At 38.9% G+C, this 24,031-nt stretch overlaps 1 protein-coding gene and 1 long non-coding RNA gene across 3 annotated transcripts in view; one reads left to right on the top strand and one right to left on the bottom strand.

The window, feature by feature from the left end:
* Window positions 1-24,031, bottom strand: part of RAI14 (retinoic acid induced 14) — a 111,454-nt gene that overhangs the window by 19,656 nt on the left and 67,767 nt on the right. For both annotated transcript variants that reach the window (XM_072416573.1, XM_072416574.1), the window contains exons 4-10: window positions 14,555-14,643; window positions 13,299-13,363; window positions 12,334-12,391; window positions 11,341-11,411; window positions 5,744-5,850; window positions 1,231-1,409; window positions 553-581 (exon numbers count right to left, since the gene is read on the bottom strand). In XM_072416573.1, coding sequence (XP_072272674.1) covers window positions 553-581; window positions 1,231-1,409; window positions 5,744-5,850; window positions 11,341-11,411; window positions 12,334-12,391; window positions 13,299-13,363; window positions 14,555-14,643 — 598 coding nt within the window. The remainder of the gene's footprint in view (window positions 1-552; window positions 582-1,230; window positions 1,410-5,743; window positions 5,851-11,340; window positions 11,412-12,333; window positions 12,392-13,298; window positions 13,364-14,554; window positions 14,644-24,031) is intronic.
* On the top strand, window positions 16,967-18,759 carry LOC140332612 (uncharacterized). Its single transcript, XR_011921197.1, has 2 exons — window positions 16,967-17,269; window positions 18,549-18,759. It is a non-coding gene; the product is annotated as an uncharacterized lncRNA (long non-coding RNA).

Genomic DNA, 24,031 nt, shown 5'->3' with positions numbered 1-24,031 from the left:
GATGCCCCCACCCCAGTAATGCTATCCCACCACTCAATGTCCTTGGTCTTCTGGTTTGAAGGATGCCCCCACCCCAGTAATGCTATCCCACCACTTGCTGTCCATGGTCTTCTGGTCTGAGTGATGCCCCTATCCCAGAAATGCTATCCCACCACTCAATGTCCTTGGTCTTCTGGTTTGAATGATGCCCCTTCCCCAGTAATACTATCTCACCACTTGATGTCCTTAGTCTTCTAATCTGAATGATTCCCTGAAGACTAAGGATATATTGTGAATAAAGGATGTAATAGACCCACCCATGAGGGGCATCAGCATGTCATCCTAGATTCATGTACATCATTATAGTACTACTAGGCAAAATCAAGCATTTCAGACCATTTTTTTACTATCCAAAGCAAAAGAAAGTTTAGGCTGGACTAATGAAGGGGCGGTAATTTGAAAAATTATTGAGGGCCTGTTAATCTGATGCTACAAACTATAAAATATTACAAACATACATAATGTACTGTTTAAAGCATAGATTAACCCTATTAGATCATTGAATATAAGTACCTGCAATGGCTTGGTTGGGCTTCTTAGTCCTGTGTAGAGAAAAAACAAGGTGATATTTAGTTAAAGTTCATGCCTGGGCAAAATAAAAAAGAAACGTTTTGTTCTCTATGCCTATTTCCCCATATTCTAAGCCTTTAAAAAATGCAGCAAACACAGAAAATTAACAAGTGATCCCATCACAAATCCCAAGTTTTTGTTGGTGGCTGATAATGCTGCCTCTGTTTTACCTAAACTCTAGGCAGTGTTGTCAGCTTTACAGGCAAAACAAAGCTTCCTCCTTGACTCTTAGCATATGATCCACATACAGTGTAGTAAAAAGGCTCTTGGGAAATGTAGTTCTGGGAGTTGTGACAAAGTCAGTAGGAAAAGAGCTCCCAGCATTTGCTGCCTGGTGTTGATGTCATGGGAAGTAATATCAATATTCAATGAACCAGTGAGATCTGAAAATTTAGCTGGGGGTCCAAACAATAAAAAAACTAAAGGATTATGAAATGGGTGAAATAAACAAAGGGATCACAACAAATACTCCAAGCAGGTAAAAATGTACAATGGTAAAAGTCTAAACGGCCAATTCCAAGACTGTCAAAGTACCAGTCTGGTTCAGAGGGGCACTGAGGAAGACGAATGACTGTAAAAAATGGGAGATGCATTACTTCAATAATATGTGGCTGTACATACCACTATCCTGGCTCGTCTTGGAAAGGAGAAGAGTAAGGATGTGAGGGTTTCCCGACGTTCTGGCATAGTGGAGGACATCATGACCCAAGGTATCTGCTAAAGTCAAATTGGCTCCTCTGTGCACCAAAAGATCCACCATATTGGACTGCCCTGCTTCACATGCCAACATCAGGGGAGACCTGGGACAGGAATAATAAAAACATCAATGTTCAACTGCAGGGTTTTAAAACTGCCCTAATAACCACATCTACTGAAGCCCGTTGTGGACCGACACGGTCTGCAACACCACTGATCACTTTAAATCCATGTAACAATAAGTTTATTTAAGTTTAAAACAGTAATTATCCCTCTTTATCTTGCTCCAATTCCAGGGTGCACCCTTGTGTTTGGTGAAAATGATGTGCTGAATGATGTGAAAATACTAATGTATATACATTTTTTTTTTATCCTCCAAATATCCTTAGAAACATATTTTTGGTTTATACTCATACTGGTCAAAATACACCATATCCTGCACATGTGGAGTGGAACAGCATAGCAGGCTAGTTTCTTCCAGCTTGGTAGTTGGCGCTGTGTAAATTGTGTATTATACTAGTGTATCATTGGATACATTATTAAAGAGTTTGTTACACACCTGAAATGAGGACACAGCACCATCTACTGGTAGTCAACAACTATGTACAAAAAATTGTTTAAGAACAAGTGACCTATTATTACCTAACATTACCTAATATAATCTAACAGTACTAAATAAATCCCTGGGAAAAGGGGGACACAATATACAGATTAAGTGCATGTAATTTTCATTTTACCTTTTTTAAATACATGTTTTAATAATACATGGATGTTTTTATTGGCATTAATTGTAATGGCAATTCTGTTGATTACTGTTTGGAAAAAAAAGTGTTTCTCATCCTTTGTAATATGGGGGAACCCTTGAAATAACTTTCAGGTCTCCAGGGAACCCCTTCTATAATTACTATATTCACAGTGAACCGTATATTAGTATCAGGGTCAGTGGAAAGAAAGTCACCCTAACAAAAAAAAATGATTGGTGCCAATAAAACTGAGCCACAAACTCTCTCTGGTCAAACAACCTCTGGGGGAACCCTGATTAAGAAACACTGGTTTGAAATGTTAGTGGAAATGCCCAAATTCTGTGCTCCAGGTTTATACCTGAGTCAAAGCATTTTCCTGTATTTTCAGGTAGAAATAAGTACCTAGGTTTATATTTAGATTAATTTATATTTGAGTACATACGGTAATAGGGGGAACAGAGAGAGAGAGAAAGTTTGTTCCAAAGCAGCTTCTTATGTCAATAGGTAACATGATAACTTTGCCAGATATAGGAGAATAAAACAAATTGATTTCAAAAGTGACTACAAAGGAGGAACTGGAAAGTTAACCTACAAAGTTAGATTTAGTAAGCATAGAGAAAGCAGTCAGGATTCAGAGTTCAATTTTACTTTAAATGGTAATAAAATAATGTTACCAGAGGACTCAGAAAAACAAAAACCACTACAATAATGCTAATATCAGATCCCATCATATAAATCATATTTCTGCCCACAGCTGCACCGCGCGGTATATAATGGGGAATAATGTGCGTCTGTGTGTACATGTGAGCAAGCCTGTACATTCCTAGGTTGCGAGTTGATAAATGCTTTTATCTCAAAAATCCACAAGATTATTTTGTTATTTTTATATGTATTTGCCTCCTTGCCTGCCAATGCCATATTCTATTTTTAAATGTGTATTTTCAGCAGGGACACGTTCACATTTTTACTCATGGATAAAGAATGCACAAATTCAACGTTTCATCAGCTAGGAAGATATATGAGACCTAACAATAAGACAACTATTTTAAACAGCTAATAATCCTTCCAAAATAAAGTGCAGACTGCCCAAATCAAACACAATCCTTTAAAAACATACCTCAAGCTGTGAAATGAAATTCTTTGTCCATGAGACAATGTGTATCTGTAAACAGTGACTGCCTCATTATCTGACCCTTATCAGTAAGATGAGAGGACATGGGATCCATACAATCTCTGAGAATGTTTTGTAACCTGAACCTACCCATTATATGGGAATCTGTAATCTCCTGCAAGAGATCCTTTCACCAGACTATTCATTTCAACAACACTACATTATTATTATTATTATTATTATTAATAATATTAATAAACAGGATTTATATAGTGCCAACATATTACGCAGCGATGTACATTAAATGTACATTACATTAAACCCTGAGTACTTTTTCATATTTCACTGATAGTAGTGTAAGGTCTAATACACGCAAGCAGATCCACTAATAAGTTATTGGTATTATTATTAATAATATTATTAAACAGGATTTATATAGCGCCAACATATTACGCAGCGCTGTCCATTTACAAGGGGTTGCAAGTGACAGACTAATACAGACCTGCACCTAATAGTGCACCTAATATCTTTTATGCATGTTATTTGTATTTTGGTATTTCAAACTCGCCTACCCATCTCTTAAATCCTCACTGTTTACCCTACATTCCATATTCCTCCTCTTTTTGTGCCACTTCCCCCACCTCCTAGATTGAAAGCTCTGCTGGGCAGGGTCCTCTCCTCCTCCTGTGTCACTGTCTGCATCTGTCATTTGCAACCCATATTTAATGTACAGCGCTACGTAATATGTTGGTGCTATATAAATGCAGTTTTATATTAATAATAAAAATTTGTAAAACCCCCTTTGTGTAGACAACTAAAAGCCCTGAGATTGCTGCTGGGTGCTGCCATATTGGATGTGAAGTTAGAAGGCCCAGGACAGCCAAGTGACATCCTATTCCAGCCTTTCACAACCTTTTTACCCTTTAGGAACCTCTGCAATTATGTTTGGGTTTCAGGAAACCCCTACTAAAGCCAATTTACTGTGTGTCAGTGGGAAAAAAGCCTCATTGGTGGCCAGTGGAATGAATGGCCTTCTTACAGTTGTAGCATAATGTCACTCCAATAGACAGATCCTTAGTGTCATGCAGCAGGGCTGGCTTTGACCCCAGAGCTTTGCAGCGATCATCAATATAAAAACCATATATAAAATATATAGTTATAAAATATATAAAACAGTCCCAAATCAAGGAACCCCTAGCAACTTCTGGAGGAACCCTGGTTGAGAATAGTGCTATAAAGCAGCAGTCGCTAACCTCTCAGACCACTAAATTCATCATTTTAAATCCCGCAGACCATTAATATGATTTTTTTAAAAAGATAAATACATTTGTAAAATAATGATCTTCCTAATGGTACCTGACAAGGACTGCGGAGGCTCTGATTCATTGATAAAACTATTATCATTAGTTGCATTATCTTTGGTATTACTAAAGAAATGCAAAATATTAATTTGCTTTTTCTGACTCAATATGGGTTTATTTCATTCCAATCTAAGACCAAACAAGAAATGATAGTTATGAAAGTCAAACTATTTGATGCCATTAAATATAACAGGTAAAGAAAATACACAGTTAAGGTCATACTTACATAAAAGAGCATCTGAGAAATAAACAAATTAAATAAAATAATCAGATGAGAATCGGTTGCGGAGCGGGGTGACTGTTGTAATGGTGTAAACAATACTGAAGCGTACTGCTCGGCAAGGGTTCCCTCATACAACTTAACACTACACTGATGTCACGCTGCGCCTCCTTTTTCCTCCTCTAGTACAATTCAGGAATATAGTGCAATATAAAGGAAAAAATTGTCATCCAGAATATAAAAATGTATTAAATTAATATTTTTGTTTTATTAGTAATAAAACATAAAAATTGCAAATAATGTCCTAATTTCTCTGTGGACCACCAAAATTTTCTCACGGACCGCTGGTTGGCGACCACTGCTCTATACTATTCCCCATTGCTCCTCCAGTGGCAGATACCTAAACTGCTATATAAAGAGGAGGTAAAGGGAGGGGCAGAGGAGCTGGGCTAGCACAGAAAGTGATTAGGCACTGCCAAAAAAGGGCTATGACATACAAGGGGGTAGGGTTGTGCTAGGGACTTGACTCTTTCTGGAATTATTAAATATTCCAGCAAGTTCAAAGGCACATTGCAAGTAAGCATTTCCAATTTACAGAAAAATATAATATTGCAAGTATACAATAACTTAATTGTTCTATTTTAATTGCAATATTTGGAGGATGGTGACAAAATCAGGTAAAAATTAAATGGCAATCCAGAGCTTCTTTAAAGTATTTTTAAATTGTAATGTACTATACTTGATACTTCTTTAAATTAATTAACAATTTCTTTCTGAGAAAACTTTAAAACGATTCACTTAATGCAATTATAATATCCTGCATACAGTTTTTTCAAGTACTCACCCTCTTAGACATCTCCATGTTTCATTGCCATAGAACATTGCATCACAATGAATTATAAGTGTATTGGAAGAAGATCGGAAGGTTTTCTTCTTCCTTAATACAGACTGTTCTATATAGGTAATATATAATGTAGGATATAGAAATATATGTTATACTTACTTCCCATTCTTGTCTGTGATGTTTACATCAGCTTTATGATCCAAGAGACACTTGCAGGCTTCTAAGTGGCCGCACTGCACTGCTATAAGTAGAGGAGTTTTCCCATCCTGTAAAAGAGAGGATTTAGCTATAAACTCAACAACAAATATTTAATTTATTGCAAATTATCAGTCCTTAGATGTGGTGACTGCATTCAATTTAAACCTAATTTTACCAAACTGTGAGCAGGCAGGTTCTTATTGCAGAGGGGACAACCAATGTCTCTTCTGCAATAAAACAAGCTGATCTTCCCGTTTGCAATGTTCTCTATATTGTACACTGGTCTGCACATGAACCAACCAACCAAGCAGATTAATTTTTGGTAATAAATCGGTCAGAAGTCCCAAATCATTACACACACATGCACAATATTCTGCCCTTCCAAATTACTAAAGTAAAATTCTGCTCAGATTTGATGGATCAGTAGTAAACACAACATGCCTTGTGTCCTTTCAATTCACTATTTACATCCAAATGAAAAGCCATAAATCAGTTGCTTGCAGATTTTCCCTTCAAATTCATGTACTCCTGGACTGTAAGCTCTTCGGGGCAGGGTCCTCTCCTCCTGTGTCACTGTCTGTATCTTTTCTGTCATCTGCAACCCCTATTTGATGTACAGCGCTGTGTAATATGTTGGCACTATCTAAATCCTTTTTATTAATAATAATAACTTAAATAAAGGGAAAGTGAAAATCTGCCCATGTGTACTAGAAGTAGTGTGCTGTATAACCAGTGTGCGCTGTACATAGACACGTGTGCGTCCCATGCTTGTGTAAACTATCTTTGACTTGTCAGATTGTTTATGCATTTTATTTATTAGTAGGAGTGCACATTATAATTTTCACTAAAAGCCTATATTTAATGGTATCCTAAATTATACCACAAAGACAGCACGTCTGGCACTGATGAGAAGACGAAAGCTTAAGGTCAGTCATTATCCAGATCAGTAGGATAAGTTATATCTTACGCAGCACAAAGAGGGGGATCAGAGGACAGGAAATGAGATAGCAAAGCATATAATACTGGGGAGGCAGCCAGGATGCCAAACTCAGATTCCAGGCTTCTTATCTAATTACAGAATAACTAAGCTGATAAACCAACTACAAGAAACCACCAAGGGCTGCCATAGGGTGACCAGATGTCTCTAATTTATAGGACACTTCCTATTTTTATATGGATGTCGCCAGCTAAAAATGGTTCTAGCTGTGTTTCAGGGTATAAAGACATCTTATTGTGTATTTAACATTACTGAAGTCCCAGTTTTACTGTCTTATGTGTATCAAGCGCATTTTATGGCATATATTGTAACAGTATGTTAGCAAGTTCATATTAAGAGAACCTTAAATATTCCATATAAACCGCTAAAACAAAATGCACTGCAGACGGCAACTGGTGAATACCAATTCTGCCACCCAAACTGTTCATTATAACTCCACTATTGCAAAACATTTGATGAACTGAATGAATGCCTTGCTTCGGCTATATGTTGTGGTTCACCATATATACCTAAAATTCACTATACCTAAAATATACATATTCACTATACCTAAAAAACGTAATGATAATTTTAATAATTTATAACTGGAAAGGCTGCTAAAATGCAGATCACCTGATTTCCTCAACCAAAACCAGGATTAAATTGCTTCTGTGCCCGTCTTCCTGGAAAGGTGGTCACAGATGTTTTGGGATGGTTAGACGTGAAGATATGATCCAACTTCAGACTAAAGTAGATTTATTCTACATTGGAGTTGGCATCTGACCCAGAAGGGAGACATTGCAAATGAAATGGGTGAGAACCTTTACTATGGAATAGTTAATAAGCTGGGATATTTAAAGCTTATGCAGAGAGGACACCTTATTTATTTTGGCAAGGCACTCCAACTAAATGCCCTCAAAATGCCAGCATGACTACAGAGCATATCATAAATCATAACTCATCTTGTACTGCTCTCCTACGTCCTCCCATCTGCAAAAGAATAAACTGAATTTCATGGCTCAGTATATTTATTAATGGTAGCTAGATCATGCTTGCAGGGCTGACACCTCTATCTTGTTTATAGACATCCTTTAGCACTATAAGCTGTGTCCCAGGGGCAAATGGAATGCAGTGGAAGAAGTCCCCATATTTAGAGTAGTATTTAATATGTAGTTATACAATCAGTGTCCAAAGAGTGCATTAACATAAATGAATGCCAATGCACCATACATGGATTAGCTTGATGTGGTGCCATTCATTTTCAATGCCACCCCGACCTAAAGGAGTAAAAGAAGGCACATGCATTACAGGGCACCAAAGATAACACACTACTGTGTCAAATAAAGCAATGCACATTAACGCATGATATATTGTATTTACAGACTTGAGTTACTGCATTGCACCAGAACAGAAAAATGTAAACCATAGCACTCATTCCCACATTGCAGTGACATGCAGTGTTCTAAATTGCAAAAAAAAGGTCATGTGTGTTTTTTCATGATTTGGAACATTAGCAGCCAAGTTATAATGATGCAACACAAAGTATACGTTACAGAATCAAAACAAATTGCTTAATTGTGATTGCCACCTGAGTCTTAAGCTACGTACACACTTCCAATTATTATCGTTGGAAAACGAACGACGAACGATCCTGCACGATATATACGAACGATCGTATAGCACCGATCCTGCACATAAAGATAACGACACGATCGTTCGTAGATATTGTACACACAATAGATACGATCATTTAAGCGATAGAGGAACTATATGCACGACAGGAAAGTGAACGAACGTTCGTTCATCACGCATGCTCTGAACATGGACGATCAACGAACAACCGTACACACGAACGATGTTCAACGATCATCGTCCAATCCGATCCGCCGGTCCGGTCGTTCATTTCCAACGAGTTTCCTCGTTCGTTGGCGTCGTTGGTTACTTTTTTACGAACGATTTTTTGCCCAATCGATCGTTCGTCGTTCGATTGGAACGATAAAAATTGGAAGTGTGTACGCACCTTGTTCCCCAAAAATAAAACTTATTTACAATGGGGTTAATGAATAATCTGTATGGCAGGAATTTAAATGATTAGATCAGTCTTTTTGTAGTGTTTTTTGCCAGCTACACAAACACTGCTCAGTGCCGGTGATCAGGATGAGTATTGTACATTAAAGAATTTGCAGCTGTATAGAGAAATATTGCACCAGATACTTCAGCAACTCAGTAGTAACAAAAAAAAAAAAAAAAAAAAAAAAGGAAAAGAAAAAAAGAAAATTTTCGTCATCCAAGAGGATTGTTTACAATTGTGCATGGTATTACTCGGTGATCCATCCTGCCCTATCACCGAATGACCAACAGCTAACAGCCACTGTGGCTTCCTATTGGGGAGACGCAGCGGGACGCCTCCCACTCGTCCTCCCCATCACTGGAAAAGATAGTTAGTGACAGTGATTGCAAGAGCTGCTATAAGAGTGAGCCTTGAAGCTTCTTAGCAAGTATTGTGAATACCTGGCAGTTTAAACCAGGATAGAGCAACTCTAAAAAAATATCCAATGGCACACAACCAGATTTTTACTTTTAATCTGATTTCCAGTGTGATAAAACAATCAGATCTAAAGTAAATCTAAATAGAGCTCTTTGGGGCAGGGTCCTGTCCTGCTGTGTCACTGTCTGTCATTTGCAACCCCTAATAAATGTACAGCGCTGCGTAATATGTTGGTGCTTTTTAAATCCTGTTTAAAAAAAAAAAAAATATTAATACGAATAACCTATTCGTGGATCAGCTTGCGTGTATTAGACCATACACTACTATCAGTGAAATATGAAAAAGTACTCAGGGTTAAATAAAAGAAATGTAAATAATCAGGAAATATCAGGAAAAAAATGTCAATTTGTGATGGTTACGTTAAAGAATGCAAATCAATGATGTCACTGATGCCACAACACTAAACAGACACATTTAACCAAATCCAGAATTTCAATCTAACCCATAACAGAAAGAAGAATTCCACCTTAAAATAACAAAATCAGCTTAGTTAGTTTAGTTTGGAACCAGTTTGGCAATGGCAAAAATTGAAGGCAATGCGCTTTAATCTCCAGTGCACGCGCTCCAGAACTCATTGGTAAATCCGTTACGAAAGAGCTAATCCTATTGTATACAGAGATGTTCTGTATTATATAATAACCAGAGCACAGGGAAAAGATGTAATGTGAAGCCAGTACATGACCATCAATGACACACTGAAGTGTATTGTACAAGAGGCTGCTATATGTGGCTTCATCCAGTACTTGCACCATAAAAACTGAAAAATCTGTTCATACTTCCTTGTGAATGCGATTCACACTGTACAGAGGAGTGTAAACGTGACAATCATTGCTGTGCTTGTTTTTATGACCTAAAGCCCTTTGAAGTTTTTTTTTATAAACTTCTTTCTGAAAGTCAGAGAGCAGAAATGTGCAAGTACTCTTCTCAGAATGCAAAGTTCAGGCAGGGGTTATTGCAGAAAGGTAAAGGCGGTGTCTAGTCTGCAATAAGCATTCTTACCTGCCTGATTGCTTGGTGGAACTGTCAAAAAAGTTGCACTTTCCGGAACATACTGAACTCCCCCACTCCTGCACGGGAGTTACATCACCTCGACCTGGCCAATCAAGACGGCCACAGATCGCAACTAGCAAAAGAACGAAGGAGACGGAACGGGGACAGGTGATTATAGCGGGGTTTAGGTCTTGACCATCTTGCCTAAGATGGTCTTACTTTTTTCAGGCAAAAATCTCAGATGCCCCCCAGACATGCAGCTATGGCAGATTAATAAAAGACCAATCTGAAACAACGGCCAGTGTTCTCTCCGGGCTCTTTTAGCTGGGCACACCACCCGGCACTTTTCAGTAAACACCCAGCTGTTTTTGGGTGGTTACTGAAGAGTTTGGTCACAATACAGTGGCTGCCACCCACCTAAAATTTTTTCCCACCCGGCTTATAAAAATGCCTGGGTTTAACACTGACGGCTGTCCATTTTTTTTGACGAAACCACAGAAGGGTGCCGCTCTCACATTCCCCTCCCTTCGCCCTCCATAGAAGAGAATGGCCCTGTGTGTACAGTGATCGTCCATTCACCTTTCATGGCAAACAAAGATTACAAAATACAATTAACTGTAACAGTGATCTGACGTGTGTACTAAGCCTAGGAAATTAGTCAAAAGGCAGATTTTCTTCCTAAAGATCCCCTTTAGGTAGAACAGGGGACTCTTTTGGAATCAGAAGGCATCTTAATGTGTCACTTCCATCACCATCTATTCAAGAAAAAGGGGTTTATTCCTAATTTTAGGATTGAGTGCAGAGCCATAAACATTATAGGGATCATAGCATCACCAATCGCTAAATGGGGAGAAAACTCCTTCATTTTGGATTGGTGTCCCTACATATACTCACTCTTGTCCACCTAACCATAACTTTTCAGGTCATATTTTTTTTAAAAAGTAAACAATATCATTTTTTTTATTACTCATTTTTCAATTTTGGATAAAATGCAGCCTAAAGAGTGCAGATAAAATGTAAGACTCTTCTTTAAACTTTTCTTACCGAATCTTTGGCGTTCAGAAGACATTTATTCTCGCACAGGAGTTGCAGCATTGGGACGTTGCCATTAGAAGCTGGTAAAATGAAAATGATGCAGTCAGATAACAATATTATGTAATACAGGTATGCAAGTGAATGGGGAACATTTTTTGCCGATCATGGCACAGTTCCTGAGAATGACAAGTCGCTTTTGATTGTATGGCTGCTTCTTGAAGTCACAAATGTGTTATCTGTGCAGTTTGCTAGTTTGCATGCAGCCAGGAGTGGCCAGGAAAGCGGCTTACAGAGTATTTCTGGTATTACATAGCAGTTATTTTTTTGTTAGATTTCGTTTTTTTTAACTTCGGTCATTTAAACAGAAAAATTCCAAGGACAAATCCGACCCTCAAGCAGTATTTATAGAAGATTACAGTGTTCAACAAAGAAAATTTTTGAAGCTGGGTGGGAAGAAGACAGCAGACCAACTCTTCAGTAACAGCCGGGTGTTGCTGAAAAGTGCTGGGGAGAACACTGGGATTATATAGAAGGAAAATATAGGGGAATAACCACTCTGAACTCTTATAATCAGAAAAAGAAGCTTTGTAATAAGAATGTAGGAGCATTATTTTATAATGGTCAGTATATAGAATATACTGAAGTCTCATAATAATAATTGACATGATTGGGTGCTGTACATAAGGAAGGTGCTGCATCATCCCCAAGTAGGAGTGGCTCTGCTGCGTCATCCCCATTCAGAGAACTATAGCTGTCATTTTTAATGCATGGGGGAATGACTACTAATGCTAAACTTTCACCCGAGTCAATATGATGGAAGTCTATAGTCTATATACTGTATTAGGCGTGTATCACTTTGCACATATAAGATCCCCTGTGCTTTACACAACCCTCTACTGTGCAGAACCGATCTTTAACAGCGATAACAAGCACTGCATCTCATCTACAAAGCAGGACAAGTATACGGAAACATACAATAGTGTAAAGAATCCAGCAACATACCTGCATAATGCACACATGTCCTCCCGCTGCTGTCTGTACATTCCGTCGGACATTTGGACTGTGAAAGAGCAAGACTTTGCATTTCAGTATTCGAGATATAAACGTGATGAAGAGTGAGAGTAATAAAACATCAACTATCTGTGCTCACAAATGTCTGGGATTCATTCCTTTGTCAGCCATATAGAATAAGATTGCGAGTGGCCTTTGCATTGTAGCTTCCAGCTTAGTGCAAACATGCCAGGAATGTGAGGATTTTCCGGAAGGGTCAGACATAGAACACCTTTACTGATCAATCTATTCTGGATGTAGGCTCCTTCTCAGGTTTGCACATGTCAGGGTCAGGCTGGGTATTGTATGGGGTGGATTATTGTTGGACACTTTGGTAGGGAATTGTGAGCTAAAATATCCTTCACTGTGTTCAAGATTCTGTAGTCTCTGTGGGGTTAAAGTATATCATCCACAGCCCAAATTTTTATTTTGCTTTTTAGCCGTTCTTCCAGCTAGAAAAAATTGGACCATGCCTTATATTATTTTTTTTAACCTTTTTGTGGTTCAGCTATGGTTTTTACATTTCAGCATATGAAAGTTTTTGATATCTTAGGGTTCTAACCTTTCTTATCTGCTCAATCTAAAAACTATTAAACCCAGAGACAACCAGCATCTTCAAGAGGTTAGAAGCCCTCTGTATTTCCCTCAGTACGTGTTTTTCTTCAAAACTTTAACAGACCATGGATGATTCTCCAGTCCTAAGCTTCCCTTCCAGATACAAGGAGACTTTATACTAATAGATGAATATTGGTATCTACCTTAAACCATCAGATGCTGAATATACTTTGGTGTAATAGGAAGTACACAGCATACAAGTTAATAGGTATACAAAGCCCATTTGAAGCAGGTCAGGTGCTACATGGTATTGTGCATCCTATTATCTTCATAGGCGTGAGAAGGAGTGATGGTCAGCTTACCTGGAGAAGCCGCTTGACGCACTCTATGTGGTTATTTTTTACAGACAAGTGTAGAGCGGTGTGACCTGAAACCAATAAAATGAATTATTGTGATAGAAGGATACAATATGAGTACATAACCTGCAATTGAAGCTCTAATGCAATGATGTACTCTTAGATTGTAAGCTCTTCGGGGGAGGGTCCTCTCCTTCTCCTGTGTCATTGTCTGTATTTGTCTGTCATTTGCAACCCCTATTTATGTACAGAGTTGTGTAATATGTTGGTGCTTTAATAATACAGTTTATTATTATTAATAAAAATATTCGTTGTGCATCTGGCCTGGTCACGGAGACATGACGAAATTCCTATTCTAGAGAGTAGGAGCTATAGGTCTGACTTAGCATGTGGGAGGTTGGACCTTTGCAGAGAGTCCACTCACCTTACCATTGATGTTCCAGCAGGGTTGCTCTGTAGAGCTTACATATGGCTGGGGACCATTCCCATTCCCCTTCTGATGGTATTAGGTGCAGTAGTCCCTCTGGAGGGGTTCATCATGCCCCCATGATGAGTCAGAGCTAAAGCTCTCCAATCAGCAAGCAGCAGGAGCTCTGCTGATTGGCGAGCTCTAGGTCTGACTCAGCAGAGGGTGGGTTGGATTTTTGCAGAGAGTCCAATGCCCTTACAATTGCTGTTCCAACAAAGTTGCTCTGTAGAGCTTACACATGGCTGAGGGCTCCTCCCATTGTACTTCTGATGGTGCTTGGTGCATTGGTCTCTAAAGCTCTCCAATCACAAGGGAGCAGGAACTTAGCTGAGTGGATAGGTGTAGGTCTCACTCAGGGGGGTTAGGTTGGACCTTTGCAGAGAGTCCACTCACCTTACCATTGCTTCTAAAACAAGGTTGCTCTATAGAGTTTACTCATGGCTGGGACCACTTTCATTCCCCTTGGTGATGGTGCTGGGTGCAGTAGTCTCACTGGAGAGGTTCAATATGCCCCCCCCAAAGAGTTAAAGCTAGAGTAAGAGCTTTTCAATCAACAGGAGCTGAGTGGAGAGGTCTAGGTTTGAGAGTCCACTGCTTCCACCCAGAGAGCAAGGATGCTTCTCATGGAATACATTCAGTTGATATAAAATAAAAGTTAATTCGGGCTCAGAAGAGCTCACCACACTATACTATGGCTTCCATAGAAGACCTAGCACCCAAATGACAAGAACTGTTACAACATTTGATACAGGACATTTTTTTTCTTATTTACGCAGACTTTGTTACATGGTACCTGATAGATCCTGAGCAGAGACATCCGCCCCGTGTGTCAACATAACCTTGAGACAGTCTGCATTCCCTTTAGTAGCAGCGACGTGAAAGCTGAAAAGAAAAGGCAGATTCATTTTACAACCGAGTTCAGTAGCTCCACTCCATATCTGTCAATTCTTTCAGGAATTTTAAGTACACAAACTCATGACACAAAAATTCCTCCATATAATCTTTTTCTGGCACGAAAACAAATGCAGTTAAGATGCTGGTTGAAGCCATTTGTCTATGCTGTTATTTTTATGTACAAATTCATATTAAAGGAATTCTTTGAAATTCTTTACTAACTGATCAGTAAAAGCAGAACCAAACTTGTTGGTGGGTGGTGAACTTTTAATCAGAAAGTATGCACAGAATACAGGCCGAATATGGCATAGACTTACCTGTGTGCAGGTGACCGGAAATCCTGTCCTTAGAAGGTGCCATCTTCACTGGCAATGGATTCTGAGTAGGTGGTAATCATCTGCGGCCATTGAAGGGCCACTGATGATGTAATTCCTGTAATTGTGCACGAGTCACATCGGGCCTGATTTAATAAAGCTCTCCAGGGCTGGAGAGGATACACTTTCATCGAGAAGCTGCGTGATCCAGCAAAACAGGAATGGTTTTCCTAAAAATAAGTTGCTATTTGTTGTTCAAATGTTTTGAATCCTGGACCAGATTCATTCCAGGTTTGCTAGATCACCCAGCTTCACCGATAAAAGTGTCTCTCTCCAACCTTGGAGAGCTTTAACAAATCAGGCCTATTATTTCCAATGACTGGCACAGTGGATTCTAACATTACAATTCCATGCACCATACAGTGTACAGCTTTAAAAAAAGTCACCAGGGGACACAGATTTTTTTTTTGTGCGTGTTTCTTTTATCAGCTAGCTCCACTACCTGGGGACATTTTCATAGATCTCCAGGATCTATACATTGGGGTCTTTAAAGGGGCATTTAAGGTGTACTGTCCCGTGTACCAAACAGGGTTTAGAACGTGGATAGTCTTTAACATATGAATTTTATCCACACATGGATGTTCCCCTATTACGATGATCAAATTTGTTTCTTTGGCCAACTTTGGAACACCTATCTAACAAAGGGTTCAAGAAGAGTGTGTTTTTTGGCTAAAAAAAAAAATCAGCAAACATGTTTTGTTTGGAATTACTGGAAAGTGGTCAGATTCTTTGTTCCCAATGGGCAGTTTTCTTATCCTGCTCTGTCTGATATTTGCCAGCTGCACAGGAAATTAGTGGAAATCCTCCTTATGGGGCATTTTTTCCTGAAACTCATCAAGGTCTGTGGATTGTCAATCAGCTCATGGATATGCCTACTGCTGCCTACTCCTGGATTGGTAGAACTGACTGTTCTGCTGAAACCCTCCCACTGTGATCTGCAGTTACTGGGAGGGGGAGTGAGTGAGACACAAATCCAGGAGGATTTGCCTAAATCAGGGAAATTAAAGCAACAAAGTTTTTGTTCAGTTCATGTAGCCTATCACATAATAACTGGATTCGGGACTTGTTTAGGCTGTCAAACAGGAAAAAAAAATTGCTTGGGTATTTTGCTCTGTGTTTTATAAACAAACTCAATGTATCTGGAAAATGTAAGTAAAAGCCACAAAAAAAAAACAGATTGTCAAAATTAAAACCCAACACAAATGGCAACCCAAAGAATAAGGGTCCCTTAGGTCAGTGTGATTGTATATTGTTCTGTGAGATCCACTTCAAACCCTGCACTCTGCATGTGTCAAATATTCTTCACTAACTGATGTCCAAAGCAAATCAAAATGTCCACATACATTAAACTGGCTGACAATGTGCAGATTATCTGCAGGGGAAGTCTGGCAATCAGAACATAAAGGAATTCCACTAACTTTCCTGCCAGAGTTGCTGGCTTGCATACCAAATGGAAGGGACGATCTCCTAAACACAATAGTTTGCATGCGTTGTTCTTAAATTGTCCTGCAACTTCCCGGAGTGAAAGTGAAGCTGCTGTATCAGCCATCAACGTGTTAACAGCAGCACGTTCACATCTGTTTTGATTTCTATTTTCCCCAATCATCCCCAGAGCAAAACTTTCATTGTCAATTTGTAAATGACGGCTATAAAACGTGGATATTGTACATTTTACACCACTCACATATCAATGGCAGATGCCTTTTTAGCCAAACTGCAATAATATTGTTGCTTGTTGGAACAGAGCCATTGAGGTTCATTTACTTAAGTCATTCAAAGTGAATTTAAAACGTACCTAAAACTCAGAATTTTAACTTTACCTAAAAGGGTAGACAACCCTTTAATGTAAAGTAAATATTGTTCTTGTTTTTTTTTTTTTGTGCAATACTCAGCACCGCCCCCTAATTCTCGATCCCCTAGGCAAAGCCTCCTGGGATACCTACATCATACATCCCGGGAGGCTCCTTCTGCGTATGCCCAAGCATCTCGGGCATGCGCAAAAGGAGTCTTTTTGAAAAAAGGAAAAAAATTGAGGCTCCCACGCATGCACAGTAAGATCGGCAAGTTTTTTTCCAACCTACGTCACCTGATCCCGCACCTGGGTCTGGTGACTTAGGAACCCAGAAGAAAAGTCAAAGATGGTGGCGCCCGGAACGACGGGCCAAACACGGATTCCGGGTCGACGCAGGACACGGTGGAAGAGACCCCTGGATGGATCGGACTGCCCTGTGGGATTGAAGGTAAGTGTATTTTTTGTGTTTTAGGGGGATTTTAAGTTTAGTTGCTCTTTTAGGGAATTTTCACTTGGATTAGTAAAAGCAATGCAAATTCACATGTAAGCTCTTGGCAGGGTCCTCTCCTCCTCCTGTGTCACTGTCTGTATCTGTCTGTCATTTACTACCTTTATTTAGTGTACAGCACTGCATAATATGTTGACGCTATATAAATCCTGTTTAATAATAATATTAATAATATTAATAATATTATTAATGTAGAATACTCAGCTGTGTACAAGAAACTGTAAAAATAACAGGATTTTTTCTTGCACATGATTGGATTGGAATCAGCAGAGCTTCAGTTAAGTCAAGGTAAATATCTCTTGTAAGGGAATAATTCACTTAATGCTTAGGCTATAATGTCCCAGATCCAAGCATCTATTTCAGCCTTTCTCAACCTTTTTAACATTATACCTTTAAAGTTTTAGGGAACTATAATTATTATATCCACAGCTCACAGTACATTAGTGTGGTGGTCAGTAGGTAGAATTCCTCTTACATTGCCGCCAGTGGAAAGAATGTCACCTTTACAGATAGCCAAAATAATTATTGGTATCAGTTAAACTGACCCGAGAGTCACAAACTGTTCATCGCTCAAGGAAACCCTAGCAATATCTGGAGGAACCCTGGTTGGGAAACACAGTTCTAATTGATATACATTATTGAATCGCACCAAAAAGAATCCATTCTCAATGAAATAAAAAATGGGTATGCATGTCCCTCTGTTACTATACAGCTATACTAACTAATACTAATGGAGAATTGATTTATTTAGGACCGCTTCCTAATCCCCTTCCTATGCCAACCTATTCTATTTCCACATTCACTGATGTGGTGTAAGACCTAAGAAAAGTTCTATATTGAGATGGTAGACAAGAGCTCTTGTCTGAAATGTTCCTGTTTGTACTGCTCATGTATTCTTCCTATCATGGGTCAGATAAGCCCCCTTTGTCTGGCAAATCATATGAAGGGTGCTGTCTGAAATCTCAGCGACAGGAAATGTGCAGACAATGAACAAACAGTTGGCTAAATGGCTACAACCACTTACACAGTTTTCCCTTGCCTCTTCACATGAAGGAATTTGTGGTTTGTGCTGTGGTTTTGAAGGCTTTATCATGTGCTGGGGAGACCTCCAAGGAGAAGTACGAGATATCTATCAGTGTTCATAGAACAAAGACTTTCATGTATGAATAGGGTTCTGGTTGCCCTGCAAATCTAATCGGCTTCTAATGTTTATTTTTAGACCAATTCTGGAAAGAAAAGGCAACATGAAAAATTGACCTTATGCTCCAAGCCAACTTTAAGGACAAGAATAATATTGACTGGATCAAGGCAAACTATCACCGACAACTGATGATATAGTAGACACAACTTTTTGAATTTGTTGAGTTTTTTTAACATATATGAACATGCCAACATTAAAACTTTATTCAAACATGGCCTCATTATGGAAATCAGTGTTTCTCAACTTTTTTAACATGGGGAAACTATTGAAAAAACTTTCAGGTATTACGGAACTGCTTCTAAAATTACCATATTCACAGCTTACACTACATAAGTGGGGTGATCATCAGGAAGAATGTCTCTCACATTGCTGGCCTTTGGGAAGAATGTCACCCTTACAGATAGCTAAAAAAGATTAACAAAACAGCTCGAGTCACAAGCAGCTCGTTGCTCAAGGAACCCCTAGCAACTTTTGGAGGAACCCTGGTTGGGACACACTGATCTAAATTAAATATTTGTAACATGGAAAAAGTAGGTACACCCATATATTTAACAACACTTCAAAATTAGAATTAGGTGTCTCAAACAGGGAACTTGTAGATTTCAAACTACCCCTTATTCAGGGCAGGCCACCCCAACATATGAATCCCCAACACACGAACAGTCTTGCAGCAGCTCCAGCTTAATGGGCACAAAACACAATTTCTCACATTTATTCTTCATGGGGGTCGCAGGATCTTTACCTGTGGTTAGGAAGCGTTAACTGCTTCAGTCCTAACTGCCCATGTGAACAAGCCCTAAAGTACCTCTGAGATCCCCAAACTTTCATCTTGGGATCTGCAGGTTAATCCTGCAATAGTTGGTGTCAAAATGATATGCATGGGATATGTGCCAGAATAAAAGCCTTGGCGGTCCAAAAACATCATTAGAGACTACCAGACTAAAGTATTTTGGTGAACATATAGAACATGTCCCTTGGACTGGTGAATCAAAGAATTAAGTAACAGTAACAGCAGAATTGCACAAACCCAAGACAAGATTTTTGAAGAAGACCCTTACCAGTTGTAAAGCATGGTTGTGGAAATGTTATGATTTGGGGTTGCTGTGATGTTTTAGGGCATACAGAGCCTGCATTCAAGTGAACTAAAAATTCATCAATATCAAAGTATGTTTTAATAAAATGTGAGGCCGTAGCTCCAAAAGTTGAAGTAAAAATGGCTCTTTCAGCATGATAATGATACAAAGCATACCAATCCACCAATTGCTCAAAAACAAGAAATGTCAAAGCTCTGACCTGAATCCCACTGAAATGTTGAAATACTTAAAGAGGAAGCTGAAACAAAACAAAACACAAGCAGCTGGCATAGCATAGAGGAGAGGTAATAAATAAAATCTATACCAGTAGGCAGTTTAGCAAAATCCCCACAAGTCATTTCTGCTCAACACCAGCTTCTAAAGCCAGGGGTGTATTACGTTTTCACAGTGCACTATTAAAGTTAAAATGTTTGTGTTTTTTTTTTTGTGTTTCTTATACACATATATCAATTTTATCTATACGTACTGTTTAAATGAAGACCTAATGCTTGCCAGTTGAAATATGTTAAAAGAATCAACAATTTTTTAATGGGGTGTACTTATTTATTCACAAGACTGTGCAGGTTAGGGATGTTTGTAGGTTACCTTGGTTCTTTTTTTTAGGCCTATTAGAAGGTTTCTGACCATTTCAAGTTGGTATAGCAGCAGACAGGCAGAACAATGAAAATTTTAGAGTAGAACCTATACTAAAAGTGAAGAGGAAAAGGAAGAGTAGAATACAATAAGTGCACTAAACCATTTCCCAGACAAGTATGTGTTGAAATACTTTCACACCGATAGCTTAGCTGTACTGTAATCTGTATCAACGCATGGTTTCTTTACTTAATGATAGGTCTGTATTTCAGGCACATTAATTCACAGTATTACATTCCTGTAATCTGGCCTATCCAGATACAACGGGTCTCCTGCACCAGCAGCCGTGTGTTATTGTAATTCACAGACCAAATGCCAAGCATTCCACCCTAGCATGTCGTAAATTTATCTGAAAGAATAATAATAACAAAGGCTCCTTTGTCTATTAATAAAACTAATTTATGAGGAAGGTGAGGCATAGTCCTGACCAATTGCTATTATATTACTAGAACTAAAAGTTTTCAAGTGAACCTGTCAGAGGAAATAAAAACTTGGAAAACTTTACACAAAACTTGCCTCTTGCTGCAAGCAAACCTCAAGATCGAGAAACAGCTTTGATACCAGTAGACCTTTTTTTTTCCTATATCATATTTTATTTCCTATTATCCTATATCTAATGTGTATTAGTTAGGACATGCTAAAGTTGACCTTCATGGGCAAATGGATGTTCTGGTCTTCTGACAACCAATCCACACCAAACCTCCACCCCAGACTCCCCCCCCGTTCCAATACAAATTTCTTGAAAAGGCCATTCGTATACAAAAAGTTATATATAACTTAAGCCCCTGTCTATGGAGCGACACAGGTGTTGTGTCCAATACTTTCAGCAAGGGCTTAATCTTTTAGATCGAACTCCAACCCTTGTACACTCCTTGTGAACTCCTTGTACACACTGTTATCATCTCTCGTCTGGACTACTGTAACATCCTCCTCTATGGTATTCAACTCTCTCCTCTGCAATCTATTATAAATGCTGCATCCATCCTTCCCACCGCTCCTCTTCTGCTGCATCTCTTTGTAGTTCTCTTCATTGGTCTCCATTTCACCTTAGAATCAAATCCAAGCTCCTGTGCTTTGCCTTCAAATCCCTCCACAGTTCTTGTTCCACTTACCTTTCTGACCTGATAGAAAAATATTCCCCCAGCCGCTCTCTCCGCACCTACTACTGACCTACTACTGACTTCCTCACTCATAACCTCATCACACGCACGGATACAAGACTTCTCTAGACCTGACCCAACTCTCTGGAATGGTCTCCTCGTCCTATTCGACTTGCTCCTACTTTCTTCTCATTTAAAAGAGCCCTTAAAACCCATATTTTCAAATTTGCCTACCCGTCTTCTTCTGTCCTTTGAAACCATCACTACTTCTCTCCACTACATATCTCCCATCCTCTTGTGTGTTAATTTCCCCACCTCCTAGACTGTAAGCTATTTGGGGCAGGGTCCTCTCCTCCTCCTATGTCACTGTCTGTCTTCGTCTGTCATTTACAACCCCTATTTATTGTACAGCGCTGCGTAATATGTTGGCACTATATAAATCCTGTTTAATAATAATAACCCTTGTTGGATTCCAAGCTCTTGCCAAAAAGAGTCACTCGTGCCACTCAGATGTGTCAGAGAAGGACTGAGGCAAATGTTTTTCTTCTTCCTGTTCTTCTTTTTTTATATGGTAAGTTTATTTGATTGCAATCTTTAATTCCTCCTAAAATACGTATCTCTAGTATACAATGTTTCAGAACAGCTAACAGTTGTACAAGGAAGCGTTTCCTGCTATGATTGGCATTAACCTTGGGTGAAATTCTTGTTTCTAAACTTCTAAAGAAGACTTGAGAGATGACATAACATTTATAGAAGCTGCCTTTACCTAACCACTATCTATGTACACTCCCTGATGTTTTAATAGTGCTAAAGTGTTACTTAAGAAGATATTAATTACGTTGTTCTGGCTCAGTTCCCATAGATACTGAAGATGTTTGTCAGTCATCCTCTGGTCTCGTGTCTCATAGAATGGCCCGTCCACACGTTGTCTGCTGCCGGCCAATCTGTCACCAGATATTAGACATGACTTCATGTCTGAAGACCAGTTCGGCTTTTGGATGGCCATCAGAACAATCCATTCAGGGTTGTATTAAGACATCACACTGCCCGAGGCAAATATGAACAACACTTTATTGTGCAAGGTTCCATCTCTTTCGTCATATCTAAAAAATCTAAAGCACGCTGTCTGGTTTATAATAAAAGACACAACTTCAATGTGCGGCCCAACCAACAAGAGGAAATTTGGATGGTTGCATGTTGCCCTACTTTCCCCCTTGTTCTTCAGTATATTTTCAAGATTTCCTTGCAAATATGCAAAGAGGAATGAATACACAATGAAATACACAATAAAAAATAAATACAAGCTATAACCAGTACTCAGTAGTTCAATTTGTGCATTGGGGCGGCTCCTTTAATCTTGCTGCCACAACCACTGAAAATGTTCTTTAAAGAAGACCTTGCCAGAAGAGAAAAGTTAGGGTTTATGATAACCATACCCTTACCCCTGTCTTCCACCTGTGGCGTCTGGGCTAGAATGACGTCACAATGGGGAATAAAGTCTAGCTTTAACCTGGGGAATAAAGTGTAGCCAAAATTTCATTCTTGCAATTGACTGGAGTGTCTTTTCAGGATATTTCCCTGTTCACCAGTATTCCCCAGGGTTCTTTCTGATAGGATGGTGATGCCAAAGCCAGCAAAGCCAAAGACAGGGTGAGAAAAAGGCAGATAAAAACCTGTATAAAAACTGTATTTTTAATGGGAACTTTTATGACAGCAGATGGTTTGTAAAGGTGGAAGAACCTGGACAATGTGATTGGAAGTTGCATTTCATTGCAAGGGGTAAAGTGGAGCTAAAGCCAAATAAAGGCAAGCTGATCAAAATAATTAAAGTATATCTAAGTATATCTAAAACACATTTTTTTGGATAGTGTGAAGTAGGGAAACTGTTCCAGGGGGAGAACAGTTCCAATGATGACTGTCTAAGATGAAATTTCCCACACTTTGGAAACAGACAGATTCCCTCTCACTTTCTGTTGTGTCTATGGAATAGCAAAAGAAGATTTCCCCAGTGAGCTCAAGAAGGCCAAATTGCAGAACAATAAAAAGTTTTGATTTTGGTTAAAATTTATAATAATTATAACTCTGAAATCCAGATAAAACAAACTCCATGCATTCACTATTAGACAAATTCAATGGCCTAGACAAACTCCTACTCATTGGCACCAACAGACAGACTGAGCTCTCCTCGAATACATACTTATTTAGGAAAATGTTTAAAAAAATCTGAGGTTTCACCAAGGCAGTATTTGCATTGTATGTGTACTGTGCATTGTATGTGTACGATGCAAACTGATCATACTAACATTGGTTTACTTCGGTGCTTGACGTGGGCAGAACACACAACATACTCAAGTGGAAAGGCAGGATCACCAGTGAATACATACTAAATATTTACTATGTATTTAACTTCTTCTCTTCATCCTATTAAATTGTTTGGAATGTAAAACAGCTCCCTTGTCTGTATTAGCCTTGTCCGGGAGTTAAGCTTTAAAGGCTGTAGCATTGCATTGGCTCCATTGATACTAATGGCCATGGGTGAAGGTAAAGGGTAATGCTAAAGTATACTGTAGGCATCAAGAAAATTCTTGATACAGACCGTCTGGCCAGCAGCACCATGGTGGCTCACCATTGTAGCTATATACCGTACATAAAAATAAGCCATTATATGTAGACT

This window comes from Pyxicephalus adspersus, chromosome 6 (assembly GCF_032062135.1).
Source record: "Pyxicephalus adspersus chromosome 6, UCB_Pads_2.0, whole genome shotgun sequence".
Lineage (NCBI taxonomy): Eukaryota > Metazoa > Chordata > Amphibia > Anura > Pyxicephalidae > Pyxicephalus > Pyxicephalus adspersus.
This window is presented reverse-complemented; position numbering and strand designations above follow the sequence as displayed.